Raw genomic sequence first — 25,647 nt, 5'->3', positions numbered from 1 at the left:
TTACTAAGAGAATCTCAAGTCTAGACAGTAAACTGGTGTTGCGAGGTATCTCATTAATATGTGCTGATCTCACTGATTAAAGAACCTGTCTATGAATATGGTAACATAAATTTCAGGTGGAGTCAACTCCAATTGGAATTCTGTCACTAGGATGGTAATATAATATTCACAGCTCTTGCTCTTAATCAAACCCATACAACAGCTTGATAATATGAGGCTTCTTAACAATCATGATTGAAATTTGATCAGAAATATAGTTGCTGGATTGATGATGCAAGGTCACATCAAAATAATATGCATGAATTTCACTCAAAACAATACTCCTGCATGACCTTGATCATATAGGCCTGTTGGACAAGTTTGATCAAAATCCTATTAAAATACATTCTCTAGAGTGGTTAGAAAAAAATCTAAATAATCGACACAAGACCACCTGATAAAAATGTGCATAGCTTTTGGTCCTAATAAAAATCATCCCACAGATCTTGACAATATTAACCTATTTACCAAGAGATTAAACTTGGGTCATAGATACAGTCTCTCAAGTGGTAAAAATCTCAGCCAATCATATGCAAGATCACCTCACCTCATTAATATGCATGGACCTTGCTCATTACTAAAATTGTGCAACATTTTGATGATATCAGTATATATTCCAAGTTTGGTCAAAATCAGACTACAAATATGGTTTCCAGTGAGGAAACAAGCTGTCATTCTGATGCAAAATACCTTTATTAATGTTATATTTGAAGTTTGATTAAAATAGGACCGGCAATATTGCATCTGGAGTGGCAATAAGCTATGGGCTTATTTCAAAATAGCTTCGCCTACTAAGCAATTCTTATTTTATCTCCTCCAATGGTGGCCTGTAAGTATCACAAAGCCGGTTCATGTCCCTCAAATTCTTGCTGTAGTCCTGCTAATTTACTGTATGCTCATGAACAGTCCTCCTATCAGTAAACTCCATTTTGCTGGCAGGAATTTGTATGTATAGTATATGACTATGAAGTGCTAGCAGACGGCAATGAAGTGTCAATATATAATATCAATTCACGATACTACCTAAAGGAATGTTTTTAATGACAGTCTGAACAGGAAATTTCAGTGAAGCTTGGCAACTAGATGCTAAATACATTGGTACAGAAAACCTACCTGTATGTATCTGGTCATAGCGGAAATTATACACATTAAAGAACTTTCTAATGCCCACTACAGGTGCATAAACAAATAAATAAAAAGTATAGCCACAACTACTGTGACGTCACATAGGCTACCCATACAAGTACCTAAATAATATCAAGTGATGGCAAAGTGATTTAATTGTAAAAGCAGAACTTTATCATCATAGGATGAAACAAAAGTTGGAAATATCGAATGAATATACTTCACACTGAAGTGAAGACTCATCCAACTTCTAAGTGTAGAACTTCCAGAAACTTGGTAGAGGATTTTGCAAGGTCCCTCTTGGCAAGAGCATACTACTTGGCAGTAGTGGAAGAAGTAACAGATATTCATGGGATTTGGTGCCAATCACTGTACCAAGGGGAGATCACTCTGCCCAACCACCATCTAGGTGGGCATATAACATTTAGCTAAAAGGTTTTAATCAAAGAGAGCTGGATTTGCGAGGTAGTAGTTCTCCTAAGGTATTATGTGTGGGAAACATATTCAAAAAAGAAATGGCTTCCATTGGGGTAACAAGCTCAGCCAATCAGATGAAAGAATACCTCATTAGTATGCATGCAGCATGCTTGTTAATGAACTTGTTAGAGATCTTAGTAAGATTATCATATATTCAAAGTTTTATCAAAACCAGATCAGTAATAGTCTCCATAGTGATAACAGACTTATTACATTATTACATTAATGTGTAGATCTTGCTTATTATCACATCCAAACAAGATCTTGATGATGTAAACTTATATTGCAAGTTTGATCCAAACTGGATCAGAAATATGGCTTCTAGAGGGGTAACAAGCTTAGCCAATCACATGCAAGATCACCTAATTTGTATGCTTGTATTGCACTCATTACTGAACCCATACACAATCTTAATTATATGATCACATATTCCGAGTTTGCTATCACAACTGGATCAGAGATATGGCCTTCATAGTGATAACAAGAAGCTTAGCCAATCAGGTGCATGATCAACTCATTAATATCCACAGGATCTTGCTTATTATTGAACATGTACAAGATTCTAATGGTTCAAACCCACATTCCATGTTTTATCAGGAATAAAGACTCCAGTGTGGTAACAAGGAATTTCTGACAGACACTGCATGATGGACACTGGGCTATATCATAAACTCCCTTGACTTCTTGGCCAGGTGAGCTAAAAAACATAGCAATGCTACTGTCCAATGAGACATTTTAAAGGCAAGTGCATGTATTTGATAATTGGAAACAAAATTGATTTCTTTGTAGGATTACCAAAAACTGTGACTTCATGATTGGTTTTCTCCAGATAGTTCTTGCAAAACTTGGCAACTCTTTCACCCAGACGCCCCTCTCTGCTTGAACCAAGGAAGATTATAACCTTCAGTTTTTTAGCTGCAGCTGCCATTTTCTTCTTGTGCTGAAACTTCTGCGATTACACAAACCCAATTTTTGTCTCTATAATAAAAGAAAGAAATAATTAACTAATCCACTACTCCTTCCATGCATGGGTAAAGACAAGAATCTTTAATCTCACCTTTTTTCTAAAAAAAACCAAAGTGCAAGAATTATGCCATCCATTAGCAGCAGTGGTGTCAGCACCCCTTATTCCATAGATCGAATAGAAAATTCTCGCCAGCTCTAGATATGTAATGTATTCATGTATTTTATGCAAACTGGCTAAAACAAACAAAATAACAATTTAAATGCATCAAAAACTAATAATTTTATGCATTCAGTCCATATCTGTCAGCATTTTGATATTGATGAGCAAATGTCAATGTGTCATAATAGTGTAAGACATACTTGGTTACAAGTCCAACTGCAAACTGTAAAGACCCAGATCTGCCAGCACATAATGCACTGGCCGATTTGAGTCTGTCCAGTTTGTAAGGAGTAATAGGTAGAACAAACAAAATAGACCCAGATCTGCATGCACATTATGCTATGAAGCTCAGGATCTATGCTGTTTGCAGTCTGACTCAACTTATAAGTGAGTATTTATGGTATAAAACCCACACAACTCTATCATCAATCGAAGATTTGAATGTTTTATACATGTTTTAAATGAGAAAACTTGATTACAATGAGAACACTATTTCTAATAAAGTCATAAAGTCAAAAAGCAGGTTCAATTTCCTTTGGTCATTAAAGCATCTAATTCAACATTCTGATGAATGATTAATTAATACCTTGGTAATTAACTTGCAGTCTGGTATCCTAAGATGCTTTTATGGTGTTCACAAAACAGCCCATCAATTTTTTTGGTAAAAAGCAAAGAAAAAAGCCCAAACAAATAACTGCTTGCAAACCTGGAAGTAAAGTATGCAATTTACTACCTAGAGCTCCTTAGTCAAACTATACCATATATACTTGTTTATAAGATGAGTTAGACTGCAAACAATAGAGATCCTGATCTGTCATAGCATAAACTGTCAGCAGATCAGGGTCTATGTTGTTTGTTCTACTGATTATTCCTAATAAACTGCAGAGACCCTGATCTGCTGGTGCACTATGCAATGGCAGATCTGGGTCTGTGTAGTTTGCAGCTGGGCTTGACTTAAGTCAGTACATATGGTAGTCATGAGTCCAGTATAAACAATAGCAATTAAAATATGTGGGGAGCCCTGAAAGGACAAACCTAAGCAAAAACCACACACCTCTGCATCCAAACTTCTGGGACAGGCTTACTCAACATACATGTACCATAGCTGTCTTCAATGTCAACAATGACAAGACTAGAAAGGTCTGAGGCAGCCAGGCTTACTCAACATACATGTACCATAGCTGTCTTCAATGTCAACAATGACAAGACTAGAAAGGTCTGAGTCAGTTAGGCAGTGGCGTCACTCGGGTTGGTGTCACCCAGTGCGGTAGCTCATGGTGTCACCCCTATGGTCCTTCTTCCATAACAGACCATACAGAATCCTTAGTAATGTCATTTTGGTGTCACCCCCTCTGATGGTGTCACCCGGTGCAGTACGCACCTCCCGCATCCCCCTAGCGACGCCACTGCTGTGCCTGCTAGTCATGTATTTAACTATGATCGGTTATCCACTTATGAACTCCGACTAGACCGAGCAGTGTGTGCTCTGTAAAATTTGCAATTTTTCATTTTGGTGTCACCCCTCTGAGATGATGTCAGCCGGTGCGGTCCGCACCCCCCGCACCCCCCTAGCGACACCACTGCAGTTAGGTTTACTCAACATACATGTACCATAGCTGTCCTCAATGTCAACAATGACAAGACTAGAAAGGTCTGAGTCAGTTAGGTTTACTCAACATACATGTACCATAGCTGTCCTCAATGTCAACAATGACAAGACTAGAAAGGTCTGAGTCAGGTAGGTTTACTCAACATACATGTACCATAGCTGTCCTCAATGTCAACAATGACAAGACTAGAAAGGTCTGAGTCAGTTAGGCTTACTCAATATATCATTGCTGTCCTCAATATCAACACAATTTTTAAAAAGCAGTGCAATGTATGTTAATTCCCAGGCACTACATAATAAATGTATGTTCTCTGTTAGATGGTCCCATTTTATGCTGGCCTTGAGCTTATAAATGTATTGCAAGGAACATGTAAAAACTGGATGGTCACATGAGTGATTTAGAAAAAAAATACTGTTTAACAAAAATATTTTTTAAAAACACCCCACCCAAAAAAAACAAAGAAGAAGACTACTTTGGTCTTAGATCACTCATCTGTCAAACACAAGTGCAGTTGGGAATGAAATCTGGGTTAATAGGAATAAGGACGGCTATGAAAACAACTGTTGAAGGTTTTTCCAGTTTGTGTGTGTGTGTCTTTGTGATAAGTTATTTTAATGTAGCTTTAAAAACTGTTCAGTCACATCGTTATGATGTCTGCAGTGCGACAGTTTATAGTGATGTCTAGCACTGGGGCATCATGCCGCAGACATGTAGCATGATGTCCCACCCAGTCACATTATCCTGACACCAGGCCGACCAGTCCTGGCACTGGGGCCCCGAGTGGCCGAGTGGTCTAAAGTGCTCTCTGTTATGGATCACTGCCATCTCACTTCTGTCTGTGTAGGTTCGAGTCTAGGATTCGGCCAATGTGGGTATGTGAGAAAGCTTGCCAGTAGCTTCTCATGGGTTGGTGGTTCTTCCCGGGGTTTTCCGGGTTCTTCCTCCACCATTAATACTGGCCACCATACATAGCCTATCGTGTGCTGAAAAATGGCGTTATACCCCATAACAACAACAACAACCAGCCCTGGCACTAACCTCTTAATGCTGAGTGCCAAGTGAGGCAGTGCTTGTATCTTTGTCTGTATTCAACAAGCTTTATGTCTGGATGCTTTCGTACAAATTTCTGGTTATTTAAAACCTTTTATTTTTCTATCAGTAGCCTTATTGGTTGGCCTGAATGCTTATTTGTATTAAACTGAAAAGCCTTTATTTTACAATGCTTTCTGTGAAAATTTTACTAAATTATGTTGATTGTTTTTTTCAGAAGTTGTTTAAAATTGCATTGCCAATTCAAATTTTTATCTAAGATTACAAAAATGTGCTCTTTACACAGGCCTGTTTGCATTCACAAAACCAATTTTTATCTAATATTACAAACACGCTTTTTAGACAGGCATATTACCATGGCAAGTATCTATCAGTAGTTGTCCTACGTCCAATATGTAATTTAAGCCAAACTGTCAAACATTACCAGTTCTGAAGAAAGTCAACGTATCCACTTGTGTATATTAAGCAGACAAACTGACTAGAAATTCTTAAAGACATTTTAAATGTGACCAAAATCATGCAAGCCTAAATAATCTCTAGCCTAACAAAATCACTAGCAATTTAAAGGGTAAACTCCACAGACCTTTCAACATACCATAGCTGCCTCAATGCCACACAATGCACATTATTACAATACATACCTGTTAATTCCCAAAAACGATCAATGTACCTCACAGTCTTCTTTAAAAACTTCAAATGGTCTCATTTAGACTAAACATGAGTTTATCAGTGCAGTGATTGGAACATGTACAAACCTGATAGTCACTAAGAGGGGTAATTTTTCAGAACACAAAATAAAAAAGAACACAAAAACATGGGGAACTATAATCAATTACCTAGATGACAATTTTGCAGTTGGTCATGAAATTTGGTTGAGTGGGAAGGTTAAGAAAACAGCCATTTGAAAGTTTGTCTATATTTAACATGCTTTATGCTTGGATGGCTTTTGGATTAATTAATTTGCACATTTTTAAGTTATATAATTTTTTCTAACAGCAGCATACCTGCCATAACATGACATTTCACCTGGAAAATAAATTGTTATACTTCCAAACTCACTGACATGGTTGTTGTTGTTGTTATTGGGTTTAATGCCATTTTCAGCACAAGACAGGCTATACAGGGCAGTCTGTATAAATGGAGGAGGAAGAATCTGGGAAAACTTGCAAAGAACCACCCACCCAGGAGGACCTACTCCAGGCAAGCTCGCTCATGTACCTTGCACATTGGCTGAGCCCGAGACCCACACAGACAGGTGAGATGGCAGTGATCTGTAACAGTGGGTGCCCCCAAACATGGTTTTGTTTCAAGAAACAATATTTACAATAATCCTAGGGGAAAAAAATTAACTTTTTTGACCACGACTACTGATGTATGTATCCAATCCTTGAGGCAACTTATAAAGCTCTGTGTATGTGTGTCTGAAAATGTGTGCCAAAATCAACACAAATGACAACTGTATTAACTTCAACCCCACCCCCAAACTAATGAAAGCAACAACGACTGACCTTATTCAAGAAAATATTCCACTGTCCAATAGATTTTAAAGACAGAAACTTGGTATACTTTTTTCTTTTTATTTAATATGTGGATGTATTTATGTGAGTGTGGGCACATGTGTACTGATAGTACTACTACTGGTCTACCAAATAATTTGGTTTGTAAGTATATTGAATGCTTAAAATATGTTACTTTCTTTTTTTATCAAATTTAGCTTATTCTCAATTGGACAATGTCACTTCCATATAGACATGGAGGTCATGCACACCCTTGGGACCTCAAAACATAATTTTTGAGTCCACAAAGTCCTCCTACACTGGCTGGGAATATGGCAGGCACGCAGTCTGCATTGTTCATGCATGCAATATTAAAAGGACTTTATGCAAGGATGCTTCCTGTAAAATTTGGTTCATTTCTGTTCATTGAGATTTTTCGTAAAACTCCATTCTTTCCCAAAAACAAAGTTTATCTGAGGGCTCTTTACACAGATCTGTTTATCATGACAGATATAATTTCCCAAGGTCCAACAAGTAATTTAACCCACCTGTAACTTTCCATACCATCACTAACTACTGGTCAGTTTCAAGACACAATATATGCATATAGTTACTTCTAGCACAACTGATTCTCTGACTGACTCCCACCCATTTCCTTCAACATCAAAATATTACAGGGTGCATGAATGATGCAAGGCCACCATTTGTCATGCAAACCTTCAATTCTATTTGTGTGTGTGTGAGATTTAGATTTTTAACATAGCTTTAACAATTTTCCTGTAACATTGCTATGATCTGCAGCACGGCAGTTAAGTGATGTCTAGCACTAGAACACTATGCTGCAGACACTTAGCATCATGTCCCCACCCATCATATTATCCTGACATTAGACTGACCAGTCCTAACACTAACCTCTTAATGCTGAGCGCCAAGTGAGGCAGCTGCCATTACCATTTTTATGTCTTTGGTATGAATAAGACAGAGTTGGAACCTGTGACCTCCCACATCCAAGGCAGACACTAATCACTTAGGCCACCAGAGTGGTCAATTCTATTTGGACCTTCTATTTCTATTTCATTTATATTTGGACCTTCTATTTCTATTTCATTTCTATTTGGACATTCTATTTCATTTCTATTTGGACCTCATCATTCTACTGTGTGATCATATAATTAATTTGTCAAGATCATCATGACATCAAACTTGTGGGATTCACATGTATTAGACTCGCTTATAACTATGCACATGTATTAGACTCACTTATAACTATGCAGATGTATTAGACTCACTTATAACTATGCACATGTATTAGACTCACTTATAACTATGCAGATGCATGAATGCAGTATAAGCATACTGAAATTGAAGTGTCCTCTGCCGTCTTATGAGGGTAATGATGCTCAACTGAATGAAAAGAATTTCCAGGAATTTAAGATGAAATCATTTCATCTTTTTAGCTGCCGAGTGTTGAAGCCATCTCTGACATTTTTTTGGCAATACGATTTTCAAATCAGCCACTGTGGTGACAATACTGGATGCAAAACTGGCAACATTTTCATTTTGGACCAATTAGACATGATCAGAAATATATTGGTGAAATCCCCATATGAACATCATCATCCGTTCATAATTAGTAGTGATTAAAAAAATAATCAGATTGGCATCATTTATTTAGGCTCCACCAGACACCATAAGAAGTCTACTGTTGAAATCCCAAGCTGGTAAGAATTTTGAGGACAAGTACATGTAGTGATAGTAAGATATGTTGTAGTCACATGTTGGCCATAGTAGATGTTAGACTGGCATAACATTTGAGGGCCAAGCATTGTGTGTGTGTGTGTGTGTATGTGAGTGTGTGTGTGTGATTAGGATTTTTAACATAGCTTTAACAATTTTTCAGTCATATCGCTATGATGTCTGCAGTGTGGCAGTTAATAGTGATGTCTAGCACTAGAGCATCATGCCGCAGACATGTAGCATGATGTCCCACCCAGTCACATTATCCTGACATCAGGCCGACCAGTCCTAACACTAACCTCTTAATGATGAGCGCCAAGTGAGGCAGCTGTTAGTACCATTTCTGTAAGTTTTTGGTATGACTTGGCCGGGGATCGAACCCATGACCTCCCGCTTCCGAGGCAGATGCTCTAACCACTAGGCCACCAGAGCAGTGTCGAGGACCAAGCAGACATCATAAGAAGTTTTCTCATGAAAACCCCATGCTATGTTGTCAGAGTAACCCAAACAAGGTTTTCAAGACAGCAGCCATACTGGATGTCAGAGAGGCACCATTGTCAAGTACTAGATATCGCAAGAAGTCTTTTGGTGAGAACCCAATCTCAGTATGAACATCCATCAAGGAGAAGAGTAATAAAAGATTTTCAAGATGGCCAATGAGGTGGCCACACTACACTGAGTCAGATCAGCACAATTTAATATGAGACCAACGAGGCATTGCAAGTCTTCCAGTGAAAACCACATGGTGATATGAATTTCTGTTCAGGAGGATCAGTGATGATAAGATTGTCAAGATGGCTGCTGGGGCTGCAATTTCTGATATCAGATCAGCACCATTTTCATTTAGAATCAACTGGACATCATTAGAAGTGTTTTAATGGAAACCCTCTGCTGATAAGACCATCCACTGAGGAGGAGTAGCAATAACAGAATTTTCAAGATGGCCATTGTGGTGGCTATACAGACAGTCTGAGATGCACTAACTAGACCAATGAATGAATGTCAGCACAAAGTTTCATGGTGATCCTCCAATTAGTTTAGGAGGAATAGTGAAAACAAATATGTGCTAATGGACAGATGCGCAGGTGGACAAGAGGCCATGGTGTTAGCTCTTCTCTGTCTAAAAACCATCATATGTTTCAGAGGTTGAAATTCTGAATTTCAGCTCATGAAAATTAACTTTTACACAACAAATATTTTCTTACTCAGCTTATGAAAACTAAAGTACTGATTTATTAAAATTAAAATGACTGATGATTCAATAGCTACTTTTAGTTTCCAATATATTTCTAAGTATCAGTAATTCATTTTGTTATTTAGTCTATTTACATTCAGGATACAGGTCATAAGATGTGTACTACCCTGTTGTACAGGAACATTGTGTTGTTTGTCCAGTCTGACTTGGTTAATTTTAGACACACCCTAGTTTTGTGATTAAAAAAGAACAGCATTAATTACAATCTGGGTTATGGGAATTCAATATTAAAATTAGCTATCACTTAAATGAAACATGCATTGTGTTCAGGTGTCACTCTCTAGTTTCGTACTTTGCATAGGGTTTAAAAGAAAAAGTTTTTCTCACTGTTATACTAGCTATTTAAAAAAGACCTTGTATGTAATAGGGATTGTTAAATGAACTTTCAATTCATTTTATTTTTGGTGAATGATTGATTGGTGTTATATAGATTATAGAGCATGCAGCTTGGCCTTGCTTCAGATGTTCATCTGTCAAGAAACTGCTAGCTCTGCTTGGTTATTTTCATTTCCTATACTTCATATAAAAAGTGGATTGACAACATCACAGAATGGACCAGGAAAAGTTTTGCGGAGACACAGGCATTGGCACATGATCGAGACAAGTGGAGGGAACTGGTCAGATGTTCAGCAGCACAGTGCCTCAACGACCACACTAGGTCATGAGACTGATGATGATGATGATGATACTTAGAGGTAAATTGTGAAGAAAAGAGCTGATAACTTTTTTGACATTTTATATATTGGTAAATTCATTCACTGCACTTTCAGAAGACAGCATTGCCAAGTCCGGCAAAATTCATTTTTAATAACTGCTACTGATAGTGTACTTAAGACTAACTCATGCTGATTTTTTAGAACACATGGCAGCAGTCGTTTTGGTTACCTGTGTGCTTGGATCATGTAAAATTTCCACAAGTACAATATCCAAAGAAATTTCAGCTACAGTACATGAAACAGAGGTATGCAAACATTCTCTCCATTGTGCATGTTGCAAATGCAAACAACTTTACCTTACACACATCATTCTCTCAGAAATCTGTAGAGCACCCCTCAGAAAAATGTTTTTGATCTTTATGTATTTGATCGACTATACTTTTGAGGCTCAGTTAAGTTACATATTGTATAGCAACACTTGACAGAATATGCTCTCTAGACATTGCTTTGCCATCCCTCATTCTAACACGAGTCTTTTGAAAGGACTGACAATCTAGCGGCCAAAAAGAAATTCCAAAAATCCATCTTTAAACGCTTTCTCTGGGTGTTAAAACCAACCTTGATTTGAGCAATAACAACATTTTCAAGATAACGACTATGGTGGCCATATTGGATAATGGATTGGAACCATTTTCATTTAGAACAAATTAGATATCATAATAATTCTTTTGATAAAAACCTATGTTGACGTGACCATACATTCAGGCGGAGCAGGGATAACAAGATTTTCAAGATGGTCATCATAACAGCCATTTTGGATCAGCACCATTTTCATTTAGGACCAACAAGACATAAATTGAAGTCTTTCAGTGAAACCCATGTCAATATGACATTTACTCAGAAGAAGTGATAAAAATCTTTCAAGATGGTCACCATGGCCACAATGGTTGTCAAATTCAGTATTATTTTTCTTTAGTATCAACTAGACACCATAAAATGTCCTCTAGTAAAAACCAAATAGCAATATGACTTCGCTTACAAGTAGCAATAATAAAATTTCAAGATTGCTGCCATTTATATTTAGGATCAGCTAGACACCATAGGGAGTCACTGGTGAAGACTTTATGTTGATATGACCATCCAGCCAGGAGGTAAAGCAATCAAATGATTTTAAAAGATGCCATACTGGAGGTCAGAGAAGAATCATTTTCATTCAAGACCACTAGTCATTATAAGAAGTCTTCTGGTGAAAACCCCTAGTTGATATGACTTTCCATTTAGGAAACAGCGTGATAACAAAATTTTCAAGATAGCTGCCATACAGTGGCCAAATCTGAATGCCCAATTAGCACCATTTTCATTTAGGACCAATAAGACATTAACAGAAGTCTTTCTGTGAAAATCCTGTGTTGATATGACCATCAATTCAGAAGAAGTAGCAATAAGATTTTGAAGTTAAACATCATTGAGGTCATATTGTTTTTGCCTTAGTGGCACCATACTTATCTATGGCCAACAAGACCCTAAGATGAACATATGTAAACTTTCATGTCAATCATATGAGTAGTTTAGGAGCAGTAACAATAATAAGCTTGGACAACAGACCATCTCACAGGCCCTTCTGATGCATGACCAGTTGAGTTAATTAGCAGTTGATGGGTACAGCTGCATGTGCATGGTGACCTCATCATTGGTTAGTTAACATTATGTCAATGCGATGGTGACCTCATCTCTGGTTTGTTGAAACTGTTATGTATATTCAATTTCATTGTTTGTCTGTTAGTTTTTAAAACATTTATTTCATTACACGTTATTGTAATGTAACATTGTTTGCTGGACTTGCCCTTATCCAAAATTGAGTTCATTTTTGCTTGATCTGATTGACTTTTTTAAATTTTTTTTATTTCATTTATGTAAACATCTAAAAGTAGCTTCATTATACTCTATGTATATGAGCATATTAACCAAATTATTATTCAAGTAAACAAGAAGGCATAAACATTCAGGGTCGAGGTTTTGGAGATCCCCAAGTGAATTTAATAGGTTATTGTGTTGTAAGTAAACAAGGCTCATTAGATCATTCTAGAAAGTTTTTTCCAATTGGGTAATGTTGTTTTTTTTATAGAAAAGGCTAATTTGTGACCATAGAACTATATTATCTTGTGACTGTCAGGATTTTACCAGTTGTGCTTTAACATCTAACACTTTAAGTTGTATTATGTTGTGTCCAGTTTGGGCTGAATTTTATTTTCTTCAAATTATTGAATTCAAGTGATTATTTTCTCTGGAAATACAAAAGTGCTCTGACAACATACTTGGATAAAGACATTCATTGGAATTTATACTGAATTCAAACATGTAAAAATATTTCAGTGATTCAACAAGAGACTGTTGACACATCAGCACTTCAATGACCATAACAGACACATCATCACCTTCAATTCTGGATCTCATCGGTACTTGAACTGAGTTTCATTCAGGACTTTTTATTACTAGGACTTGTGTCTTTGATTCTTGCATTATTTTTGGATTTAATTCGCAATACCGTAATTTCTTTTTTCTCATTTTTCACTTTTTATTTTAGGGAAATAAATTATTTGTTAAATTTTACAAAGCTTGTTGTCTTCACTCTTTTCTGTTACTTATTAGAACAACATGTTTGGGAATATCCCAACTTATTTAAGTGCTTAACTGTCTGCCCAAAGGATTAAATCCCTGCTTGGACTCCTCCTTTTCTTCTTTAACAGTATCTTTGTTCAAAACAGTTTCACCACCATTCACCGACATTGTCACAAAAGAGTGCCACACCAGTAACAAACTAAACTCTTCAAGGGAATGAAGCTTACAATATTTTTCCATTTGTAATAAAGGCTGCTATATTTGATGCCAAGTTGTTATCATCTGTATGAAGTTCAAAAGCCTTTGTGCCAAAATACTTTGGTCAAATTTGGTCCAATTTGGCTCAGTAATTTTGAGAATCAAAATGTTTCCAATTTTAATAAAAGGCCATATTTTTTTCAACATCATCTGATTAAAATTGAAAAGCATTTGTGCCAGAATACTGTCAGTTTTATCAATGTTTGTGCAGAGTGTTTAAAGACTTATTTATTGTTAGTAATGGCAGCCATGTTTGATAGTGGATTTGTATCGTCTGTATGAAATTACTGGCCATATCTGCCAAGATGCTTTCTGTAAAATGTTATCAAATATATTGAATGGATTGTTTTTAGAAAGTCCCATAAAAGCTTTTACATGCCTGTCTTAACCTTGGCATGAAGTGCTGGTCATGGCATAAGTCGCATAGTCAGCACAGGTCACATAGTACCTGGTGTTGTCATTTGCCATTTTCCTATTGCACTGGTTTTAAAATTAGGGTAGGTCAGTATTTTTTTTATAAACATTATAAATTACAGTGATAAGTATCTATATAATGTACTAAACACTTCAAGTACTGGGCTAAACTGGCTCAATTAGATGCATTAATCACAAATCAATTTTGGAAATGTAAAAAAAAATATTTAAACCTAGGGTTGGCAATGAAAAATCAATGGTCAGCCAACCGAAAACACATTTTTGGGGCCTAGGTAACTGTTTGCACATATGTGTAATACACCTTGATATAAACAGTTGTGAAACTAAATTGATTGGTACATTTAAACAGAACTAAATTGATTGGTACATTTGTCCCTGGAACAAGCATTGTCATCGTTTTACCATGCATTTAGCAAAAAAGTGAATGTGGTTAAACCACCAGCCACCTCGCAAAATGGTTGACTCCCCATCTACAGATGATGTTATTCGGCAAATGCTGGTTGATGATAGTGATGATGAAAATGATTCTGAATGAAGTAGATGAAATTATTGGAACTGGGAGAGTGTTACTGGAAATTTGCGTGAGGATTTTTGAACCCAAAAATGATGGTGAATACAAGTCCAATTTACATGCTGGCTGAACAAAAAACAAACTGCATGCTGGTCAAGCCCCACAGTTGTATTTCAAAATTCATTGCCGAAATATATGTGGTTTTATTATTAAATGCTGCTATATGCCACATGTACTTAAAATGGCCTAGATTTTAGTCTGTCTGAGATAACAACAATAATCATCTTGCTGAGGCTACCAAGGGAAAGAGGCTATTCACAGGGAAATGAGAAGAAGAAAAACAAGATTTTTCACAAACATCTTTGCAAGATGCCCTAAACTTCCTTAACAGCCAGGCTTCTTTGATGGCCAGATATTTAGTTTCAAAATTTATTTAATTTGTTTTATGTCTGTCACCACTGGTAACCATCATAAGCATATAGTTATAACACTTTTTTTCTGCAAAAAAAAAAGGAAACCTTGGCCCAATAAATGTACTTCAATCATCAATCACTTTGGAAAATGCAGCAATCAATCAGATTCCATTGCTTTTATTCAAGTTTGCTGGCTTCCTTTGAATAAGGCTGTGTTGTTTTTATTGAAGATTGTAGCTGGCTTGCTTTGATGAGGGGTGTATGCATTATCGAAGTTGCTTTGAAAGGCCAACTTTGGAGGACCAAACAAGTGCCCAATTGTTAATGCAATGGCAACATTAAAGCCTGGTGGCAACATCAAATAACTAGCAGTCAGAACTAGCAGCTTTTCAACATAAACAATTAGAAAACAATGGATTTGTTCAATATGGGACTAAGGGCTTATGAGTTGACATGAACATTTTTTTATCTCAACATAAACATGAGATTTGATAGTAACAACAAACCATGGGTCCAGGACTTTGCATTTCCATTGATTTATGCAACTAACTGACATTGCTGATATTGACAAAGGTGGGTAGGACTACAAGTTTTCATGTGGCATCATACACAATAAGAAGGCATGATGATAAGTTATATGTTGTACAACAATTGAATGCCATTTAACACATCGCCACAATAGAGAAAACTAAAGATTTTTCCATCACTGACTCTAAATATTGCCATGGCTTGATCTGGGAAAACCCAATGGTTGTTGAATTTTGAAACTGCCAAAGTCAAATCCTAAACACATAACCATGGACTTGGCATCAGAAGGTTCAAGGGAAATTTGCAAGCTAAGGGTTATGCATGGGAGCTTTTTCTTTGCTCGTATAAGGAATATACCAGGAATTATGTAAAACTTTATGAGAAAAAAAACTATAAACAAGAAAATATTACGTCTCATCCACCTACACAAGAGATATTAATTCTTTATGATTTTTTCCATAAAGTTTAGCTGAAACACATTCCTTCCAACCCACAGAGGTGTAAGCACAACATGAGTGGCAACAATAAAAAAAACGCAATCTGAGCATAAAAAGTGTAATTTATACATTACATGCCGCAATTTCAGAAATTTTTTACAAAATGGGGAAAAATCAATATGGACTAGTACCAGAATACAATCACAAAACATATTAACAAATACAATGCTCACTTTCACTATTCTATGTGTCGAACTTTTGGTGAGTGATCATAAAGCCGACTCCACAAGTTCTGTAATGAACGAGAAAATGTGCTCAACCTGAGTGTTGTATTACATCACTCTCCTATTCTGCGTTACAAATTTGTAAAGCACACTGATGTTTCACTTTCTGATCCAACTCGTTTCAAAATTTAAAAAGATCCCTCTCTTCTAATATTTTCCAGTCATAAAACATCACCAGTCACATCAATAACACCTGTTTTGCTAAAAATTTGGTACCATTAATATAATGAATCTGTGAATACATTTTCAAACAGAAGAAACTTGTCTCCTTTCTTAGAAATATTTCTTATGCAGCTGCTATAAATAGAAAATAAGGTAAATACATATCTATGAAGGACTAACAAACTCAACAAAACTGTTCTCAAGGGGCCCCGAGTGGCCAAGTGGTCTAAAGCACTCTCCGTTACGGATCACTGCCATCTCACCTCTGTCTATGTAGGTTCGAGTCTCGGATTCGGCCAATGTGGATATGTGAGAAAGCCTGCCAGTAGTTTCTCAAAGGTTGATGGTTCTTTCTGGGGATTTCCCGGATTCTTCCTCCACCACTAATACTGGCCGCCATGTATAGCCTATCGTGTGCTTTAAAATGGTATTAAACCCACAACAACAACAACACCACTATTCTCATCCAAGTCTTTTTATTAGGAACATTCTCAAATTCCTTTTTTATATGTACCAAAAAAGCATAATCAATATAACAGCTAACATTAGGTGCAAAAAAAATTATTATGCAAAAAGCCTAATGTCTGTCAGGTATGGAAACAAAACATTTACATGAAGCCAAAGCCAAACACAAACCTGGACGCTTGTACAAACATGAACCCTCAAACTAACCTGAACCTGAACACAAACCTAATTTGAAAAGTAAACTCATTGAAACCTCTGGTGTCAGAACTTTCCCCAGCCAAAAAAAAGCTGTTTTTGAATGAAGAATAGAACAGGCAAAAGCAATGAAAGCAAAAGAAACCAAAAGCAAACACAAAAAAGATGTGAACCTCAACCCCCACATGAACCAAAACTCCAACTCGGAATGAAAAAATTGCCAGGTGGCAATGAGAATCTGACAAAATTCACAGTTGGTTAGAGAAAAGCAAGCACCTGTAAGAGAAGGCCCTGGTGGACTGTATGACTCACAACAGGTCTTTGAACTCATGGACAGGTTGGAAATGATTGTGTTGTCAGTTTGTGCCAGCAATAACTCACTAGAAGTTATCAATGAGGACATGTCAATTTGTCAACAGTTTCACACTGACAGTATTATGGACCTGGAAACATTTCAATTATTAATGCACAAACTCACTGTGTGTGGGACACTGATGATGTATATGACGAACTTTGTTCTTATGAAACCAATGACGAATTCTGAGGTGCATAATCAATCTTCATGAGATCAATACATCAATACTGCAATTCTGAGTGTCATTACAAATACAATCCCAAGGGTCACCCTTTATATAACTACTGCATGGCAATCCCTCACACTCAAGATCACACTAGCATCATTGTGCATGTATTACAGTTGGCCCAATATTCAATTGTGACCATTTGAGAAGGTACTAGGAACATTATTGGACTTTCCACCAGTATTACAACAATGACTGATTCAATGAAGAGATCTGAATGAGGATTTGGCTGCTGATAAAAAACAACTCTAAATCTACATAGATAACAGGGGTCTATACCTGGGGTCGACAGCCTATTTTACATAGCGTGCCACTTTTTTCCGGATTAATTACAAAATGAATGGGGGCTCCGAGTGGTCTAAAGCGCTCTCCATTATGGATCACTACCATCTCACCTCTGTCTGTGTGGGTTCGAGTCTCGGATTCTGCCAATGTGGGTATGTGAGAAAGCTTGCCAGTAGCTTCTCGTCGGTCGGTGGTTCTTTCCGGGGGTTTTCCAGTTTCTTCCTCCACCATTAATACTGGCCGCCATGTATAGCCTATCGTGTGCTGAAAAATGGCGTTAAACCCTACAACAACAACAACAAAATGAATGAGTGTGTGCCACCAGTAAGAGAGTAACACTGTTAAAATTGATATTTTTGGCTACCCTTTGTGTGCCACACAAAACTTCTTGATGTGCCACCTTGTGGCATATGTGATGTAGGTTGTCTACCCCTGATATATAAACACAAGCCCAAACTAAGCTCTACCATCTCAATCAATCAAATGTCCAAAGCATGAGGTTGAAATTGCACACAGATCAAATCAATGTTTACTAATAGTTGTGTGTGGTTGGCATTACATACTGATAGAGACCAACCTGTTATTTAATAAAATGATAGTTGTTTATGGTTTGCATTACACACTGATAGAGATCAACCCAATATTTAATAAAACGAAAGTTGTGCATGGACACGTGATACATGTGTGTTGTCAACTAAAGAAAACTTGTTTACATGACATGTCACAGAAATGGTCTTGGTGATGTTGTCTGGGGACTGTTCATAGGAGCTCCATTGGTTCTCGTAGACCTGAAATATGCACTGCACCTGATTGCCAAACAAGTTACAATGCAAATCACTGATAGCATTAAAAGTGTTACTGTGGATCAGTTGAAAATCTAGAATCACAGGGTGATTCAATCCATTTGAGATTGACAATGATGATTAGTGACTCAACAACCAAAAATTTCATTTGCACTTCCATAAACAGCATCAATGCCACCCCCAGATGGTAAAATCATCACTGAAGTCACTCAACAACATTTGGTACAAGTTAATACCTATTCAATGGTTGCAAATCTCTCAGTAACTTGCATTCAAAAGAGTAATTCCAACATCTCAATTCTGCACCAACTTACAGACTAAATTGTCCATTTTGGACAAACCTCCAGACACCATAAAAAGTATGATTGCTGACTGGCTAATTGATTTTAATATATCTGAGTCATTACCCAACTATATTTCAACCAATCAGTTCTTATGTTGAACCAATCAGTTGCTATATAGACATTATCTGCTATACAAATAGATTACAACAGCATGCATTTTGTGAAAGTTGGTGGGAATCTGTCAAGACACCTACATATTCATTTTGATTGCTAGTTGGCAATATTTTTCTTGTCAAAAGTAATTACATACATGTACTTATAGATATCTGCAGACATGTGCTTTAAAGGAAATTCGGTGAAACTCAAGTATTTCCTACTTTAATAGCATCACTATTTCCCAGTAAACCCAAACCATTTAACTCCAAATACCAAAACAAATTTCTGTTTGAGTCAATAAAAGGCCAATCTGAAGTCTCTACAGAAGAGCCAGCTTTAAGGCAAATTATTAACAACAAAATGCTTGTAGGTAAGCTTTCTATTTGTTCATTATCTAATTGTAACTGTTGCTATTTATTTGTACATACTGTTACATTTAGGGGCTTAAACTAAGTAGCAAAACAAGGTAAAACCCAATATGCATTCAATTTTACAAAATATAAATTTATTTCCCTAAAAAATAAAATCAAAGTGAAAGGATTAAAAATACCTTACAGTGCATGAATTCACTGAATAGTATCCTAAACTGTATTGTCAATTTCATATTAATTCATTAACTGTCCAAAGGTATTCTGAATGAAGGTTCTAATGTGCTTATGTTTTAACATGTTAGCGCCACTTAAGAATCACAGTCGTAAATCCAAAAGTTTTTACTTCAAGGTCAATTCCACAAAAGTAAAATATCACAAAAGTCTATGATTTATTTTTACTTAAACCAACAGAATTATATAAATGTTAAAGTCCTTGAATAATTTCACATAATCTGACAGGTATTGTCTGTTTTGTAATAGATGTTTTCACTCCGCTAGTCCAACAAACAAATTATTATTATGACTCTGTGGTCTTAAACTAAGTAATAGAAAAGAATGAAATCCAACAAGTTTTGTCAAATTCAACAAATAATTTCCCTAGAATACAGAGTGAAAATTTAAAAAGAACTTATATTATTGCTAATTATATCCAAAACGTTCTATCACCATTAAAATCTAATTAAATTCCAGTGGTGTTTGAAATATGATCCAGCAATGAAGGTGTTGATGTGTCTGTTGTCTTGAATGTCCTAATATATCAGTGGTCTGAGTAGGTGTGTGTTTTGGATTCTTAATGTAGCTTTAAAAAAATTTCAGTCATATTGCTATGATGTCTGCAGTGTGGCACTTTACAGTGATGTCTAGCACTGGGGCATCATGCCACAGACATGTAGCATGATATCCCACAGTCATATTATCCTGACACCAGGCTGACCAGTCCTAACACTAACCTCTTAATGCTGAGCGTCTAGTGTGGCAACTGTTAGTACCATTTTTGTAAGTCTTTGGTATGACTCAGCTTGGATTCAAACCCACAACCTCCCACATCCAAGGCAGATGCTTGGAGCAGTCACTGGTGGTCTGAAGGTTGATTATGTGCTAACAGTCTTCCAGTTAATAACAATAATTCAATCCAAGATTTCCTTATCTGAATTCACTACAATTCCAAATTAGTGTTTCTGTCCAAGAATATTATTTTTGTAATTCCAGAACAACAATTTGAATAATTCCATGCAACCAAAAATTGAACACAAAAATACAAATAATTCTGCTTCTGATATTGTTACAATAATGAATAATTTCTCAAGTAAACAAGATTAGATCAAAAACTAAGACACAAAAATAGAGCCAGGATCAGGTAGAAAAAGTTCATTTCTAGAGAATTCTAAGCTGTAAACAAGATAAAAATCTTTCACAAAAATTATAATGAAAAAAGTGGTAAACATCAGCTACAACAAGTTTATCCAAGGGAAATATCAATATCCTAGACCCAGTCCCAAATAAAGATGTTTACATCTATTGATAATGATCCTAATATTTAAACTACAATCAGAGACAAAGCTATGTATTATTTTTTTACAAAATTAAAAGTTAATTGTCAGGTACAAAATGAACTTGATTTTGGACAAGGTCAAGTCCAAAATACAATTATATATACCATATAATCATGGAGAGAAAAAACTAACAACAATACATATTAAATATACATTACATTATAAGTAAATCATGATTTCCTCTTTCTTTCTTACAAAGCTGTCAACAAAATGAAGAATCTTAACATGGCACTTTAATTCTCTGATAGAGTTTCTATGTAATCAACAAATCAACAAAATCTGAATCACATAAAAGATTCTCAAACATTTAAATCATTTGATTGTGAAATAATTTATGTCATATTCTGACCTTCTCTAATTATTGAGCCAATCAACAACTAGGGTATGCATGACATCTCCACAGGACAAATATACTTCTAGTATCACATGTTTTTAGGACCTCCATTCAAGCTAATGCATGGGTACATTGACCAAAATAGCTGTTGACATGACCTTGGCAATCAGCCTTGATTTATGAAGGAATTTTTTTCAGGTATTGTACATGCTCTTTACTATAACACAAGCCAGCCACTCAATTAAATTATTAAAATATAAATGTCATAAACCCAAATGACTTAAATAAAACTATATTGTAAATTAATATATATTACAGATAAATAGAACATTTTTCTTTTTTAAATTTAAATATCAGGGTTTTATTAACCAGCCATGTGGCTTTTTTGTGGTGCTTTGCTGATGGAAAGCAACAAAGTCAGATTCAATCAATAAAACCCTTAAGTTTCTCATCGTATATAGAACCTAAACAACTTCATGATTGCTAATTTGCTTATCTGGCTACTCCACAAAAAATGGTGGCATTAACACAAGCCAAACTAGTGAAAGAAAAACACAATTTTCCATGTTTTCTTCAAGCCAGGTCCTTGAACTGTGAACATCATGAACTGTATGGAGTATTTAAACATGGAGTATCTTTCAAAATTCTAAAGGATATATAGTAAAATTATAGTCATATCTCATTCCTCAAGGGTTTCTTCTCATGAAGACTGTATTTCCTTCTGGAAGAACTGTATTTATTTGACAGGATGTGAATTTCAGTAACGTATACAGTTTGGTTAATTTTTCATTAAATACATTTATTTTTGTTTTAAAAAAAAAAACAACTTTCTTAATGTTGTCCACTATTACACACAAAGAAAACATAATTACATTCTTTGTCTCATCACATAAGCATCAAAAAATACTTTTTTCACCTCTGCAAAAGCCTTTGTAAAGCAAAAACCTCTGAAAACTGATTTTGGGAAGGGTCCCATGTGTTTTTGGCTTTTGGCTGAAGAAAGAAAAGGTTGGTTTACAAGCTAGAGGTTTTACTTACAAGCTACAAATTCAATGACAGCACTAATGTAGCTTTTGACATTATGTTACTGAGGCCATTAAAAAAAAAAGTTATGTGGCTCTGGTTAGTGGACCAACCTTACTTTTTCCTGCTGACCAAACACTAATTTTTGCAAAACATGTTTTGCAGAAAGAAAAATAACATTTTGGGAGAATTTATAAAAAAAAGGGATAACACTATTGAAGATAAATTCAGAATGAGAACGGCATTTATTTTCTAGTTTATGCTTCATTTAAATCTTTCCAGACCAAAACAAAAAAATGGTTTCTCTACCTACTCTAAATGTTTTTTTTTTAATTAAACCAGAACCATGCAATTTTTTTATTTTATTTGGCCTGATCAATAACTCTTTACACAATATTTATTTTATAATTTATTTTATAAATATGATATAAACCAAACACAATTTGCATTAGAATTCAATAAAAGCACAATTACTTAATTTATGACAATTTCTAAAAGTTTTTCGTAGTTATTAATTCAAAGAATAACTTTGTTTTCTTTATTTTAAACATTTTAAATAACTGGGGGATGGGGGGGGGTAAATGTGATAGATATTATGTTTGTTTTTTACTATGTTTACAAAGCAGCAATAACCACTAACAGAAACCAATTATGTGTTCTGTTGTTTTTTATACTTCACAAACAAAATTTTCTCAAATAATTACCCCATATGACTTGTTCTGATGTAGGACCCTATCATACAATAAATGTCAATCGTTTTACGAACCCAAGTTATGTGTGTCACAAAAGCATACTTTACTCAAGAGGTTGCAAATTTTGTATTTTTGGATTTAAAACTAAATGGAGGCTTGAAAAAGTATGCGTAATTCTGTCATGGAACAGGATTCCAAGAGTTGAATTGAGTGAATGTTAAGTAGAAACTTACTTTTGCATCTACCACTGTTCTCAGATTATTGAAGGAATGTATATTCTCATTAATTTAACATATTCAAATGATTACTAACATGATGCGATCATGTTATTAACTATTTTTGCCTGGGTACAAATAGTCTACATTGAGCCAGTCATATTTTGCCGTTGATGTGAAGCATCATGTCCCACCCAGTCACATTATCTTGACACCAGGCCGACTAGTCCTACAATGTACGACATAGCACATGTTGGTTTTGTTTTAGTGCCATCACCCCACCCACACCCCGGAACAAAAATATCGGGTGATGTGTCTTACGTTGTAGGACTACAGGCCAACCAGTCCTAACACTAACCTCTTAATGCTGAAGGCAGTTGTTAGTAACATTTTTAGAAGTCTTTGGTATGACTCGGCCTGGGTTCGAACCCACAACCTCCCGCATCCGGGGCGGACGCTCTAACCACTAAGCCACCGGAGCGGTGCCGAGCACCTCACATGACTAATGTGACTTGTACAACTAGTACTATAGACTAGTATCGTCGAAAACCGAGAGTTGTTAAATTCGGTGCACACCAGCAACGTAGCTTCGATGCAAAACTTGACTGCAATCAAAATACCCTAAACCTTAATATATCTTGGAAATGACCTTTAAAATAAAGCTTCTATAGCAAGAATTTGCTTCTCGATGTTTGTTAATATTACCGGTCAAGTTAGGAGCCGCCTGTCAAGGGAACTGACTCTGCTTACAAATACACTAAAACGCGAGTGTCAAATGAGATCGGTTGAATAAAACGGAATTAGATATACCACTCAGTTGGACTGGTTTGGTACTTTACGCCACAGCAACATAATTAGGTTGTTTAGTGCCGAAGCAATTTGAGCAAGGTGCCTTGCCCTAGAACACATCACGTACAAAGACACCCAGTTGAGTTTGTTTTTCATTCGAATGCATTAACATATTCATTTCTTCTTTTCCATAATATACATTTATCTCTACAAAGCTGAACTTAAGAAACAATAAAATCAACAAATAGTAAAGTGTAAACAGAAACTTTAGATCGGGGACCTCGTCTTCCTACCAACATGCACATCGCAGAGCATGGAAAAGTTGATATTTTGTGGCATTAACTTGTGTTTTAAAAAATTGATTTATGAACTTAAAAATGAACTTTGTACAGATTCAGCCGGGCTGACAATTTTATAACAGGTTTTTAGACACACCACTGATGAGCTCCTGTCGTAGAAGTTGACCAATAGTTACGAATCTTTAGAAAACCACATGAGTCTGACGTTTTCTCAATACAATACGGCGAAATCTCTGACAACATGAAATCACCTTATCGGTAATATAAATGAATAAGTTCATTTACATTACCGATAAGGTGATTTCATGTTGTCAGAGATTTCGCCGTACTTTATTAATAAAACGTCAGACTCCTGTGAGAAAACGTAAGGCACATGACGTGACATATCCAGTTCATCCATTGGTCAGCAATCAAACGACATAGGTCAAGAGAGCTAAAGTGGGTAAAGATAGATAAAATTGCATACAGGTGGAAATACCTGCATTAGCCACGAAGGAAAATTAGAAGAGACATCTCACGTTTAGGCGTGGATTGTTCAAAATATTTGGACGTAAAAAATATATAAGTAAAGAAGCGAGAGAAAAAGAAGCAGAAGCTGGAGAAAGAGAAGTTATGCATGTACGAATACAATTAATCGAAAAATATCTCCGATGGAGTGGTAGTTTGTGCAATCATTTCAATTCATTTTGAAGAGGTTTACAATATATATATATATATATATATATATATATATATATATATATATATATATATATATATATAAACGAATTCAAAAGCTATAATATATTCCCTACATCTCCAGTAAAACATTTTATTTATTAAATGATTAAACTTACAATGATAACCAGTCTGAAACATTGCAGAGTTTTGGAATCTATAGTACAATATTTATTTAGTTGTCAAATGAGGAAGTGATCCATTGTTATTGTCAAGACTGACGTAATGGAAGTGGATGTTTAGTTGTAGGACTGGGCTAATGTCACCTTAATTATAACCGGCCAGAAGTAATTAATTAATTAGCATTGATCTGTGTTAAAATTTAGGTTATTTTCTAACTGAAAACAATAGTGGTGATCGATATATTACTGTATGTAGATGGTGTTATGTATATTTGATTTAATTATATCTGATTTAATATATTTATTTCAATTTAATTTTCAGTTTTAATTTTTTATGTATTTTTTATTACATGATATTGTAATGTAAATTTATTCACTAGAGATGATACTTATTTTAGAAAATAGTTTGACTTTGACTGTTAGTTTATAAACACCAGGTGTTGATCTAATTCCTGACCTTGTTTCAGAATATGTAGCAACCTTTGTAAACAAGTTCTATTTTATTTTGAAATGATTGGTTGTTTCCATGGTCGTGATGGGACTTT

At 35.6% G+C, this 25,647-nt stretch overlaps 1 protein-coding gene across 3 annotated transcripts in view; it reads right to left on the bottom strand.

Moving 5' to 3' along the window:
• LOC149785724 (uncharacterized) overlaps positions 1-23,961 on the bottom strand; it is a 40,206-nt gene extending 16,245 nt beyond the window's left edge. The window contains exons 1-2 of one of the 3 annotated variants that reach the window (XM_089979600.1): positions 23,881-23,961; positions 2,437-2,619 (exon numbers count right to left, since the gene is read on the bottom strand). In XM_089979600.1, the coding sequence (XP_089835726.1) occupies positions 2,437-2,569 (133 nt within the window). In that variant the 5' untranslated portion in view covers positions 2,570-2,619; positions 23,881-23,961. Of the gene's footprint in view, positions 1-2,436; positions 2,620-6,068; positions 6,155-23,824; positions 23,845-23,880 lie in introns of those variants that run through there. The other 2 variants (XM_089979602.1, XM_089979601.1) reach the window with 2 other exon arrangements.
• Positions 23,962-25,647: the final 1,686 nt, after the last annotated feature.

Source organism: Sinohyriopsis cumingii, chromosome 13, assembly GCF_028554795.1.
Source record: "Sinohyriopsis cumingii isolate HCF-2022 chromosome 13, ASM2855479v2, whole genome shotgun sequence".
NCBI lineage: Eukaryota > Metazoa > Mollusca > Bivalvia > Unionida > Unionidae > Sinohyriopsis > Sinohyriopsis cumingii.
The sequence above is the reverse complement of the archived record's forward strand: the minus strand, read 5'-3'. Positions and strand labels throughout refer to the sequence as shown.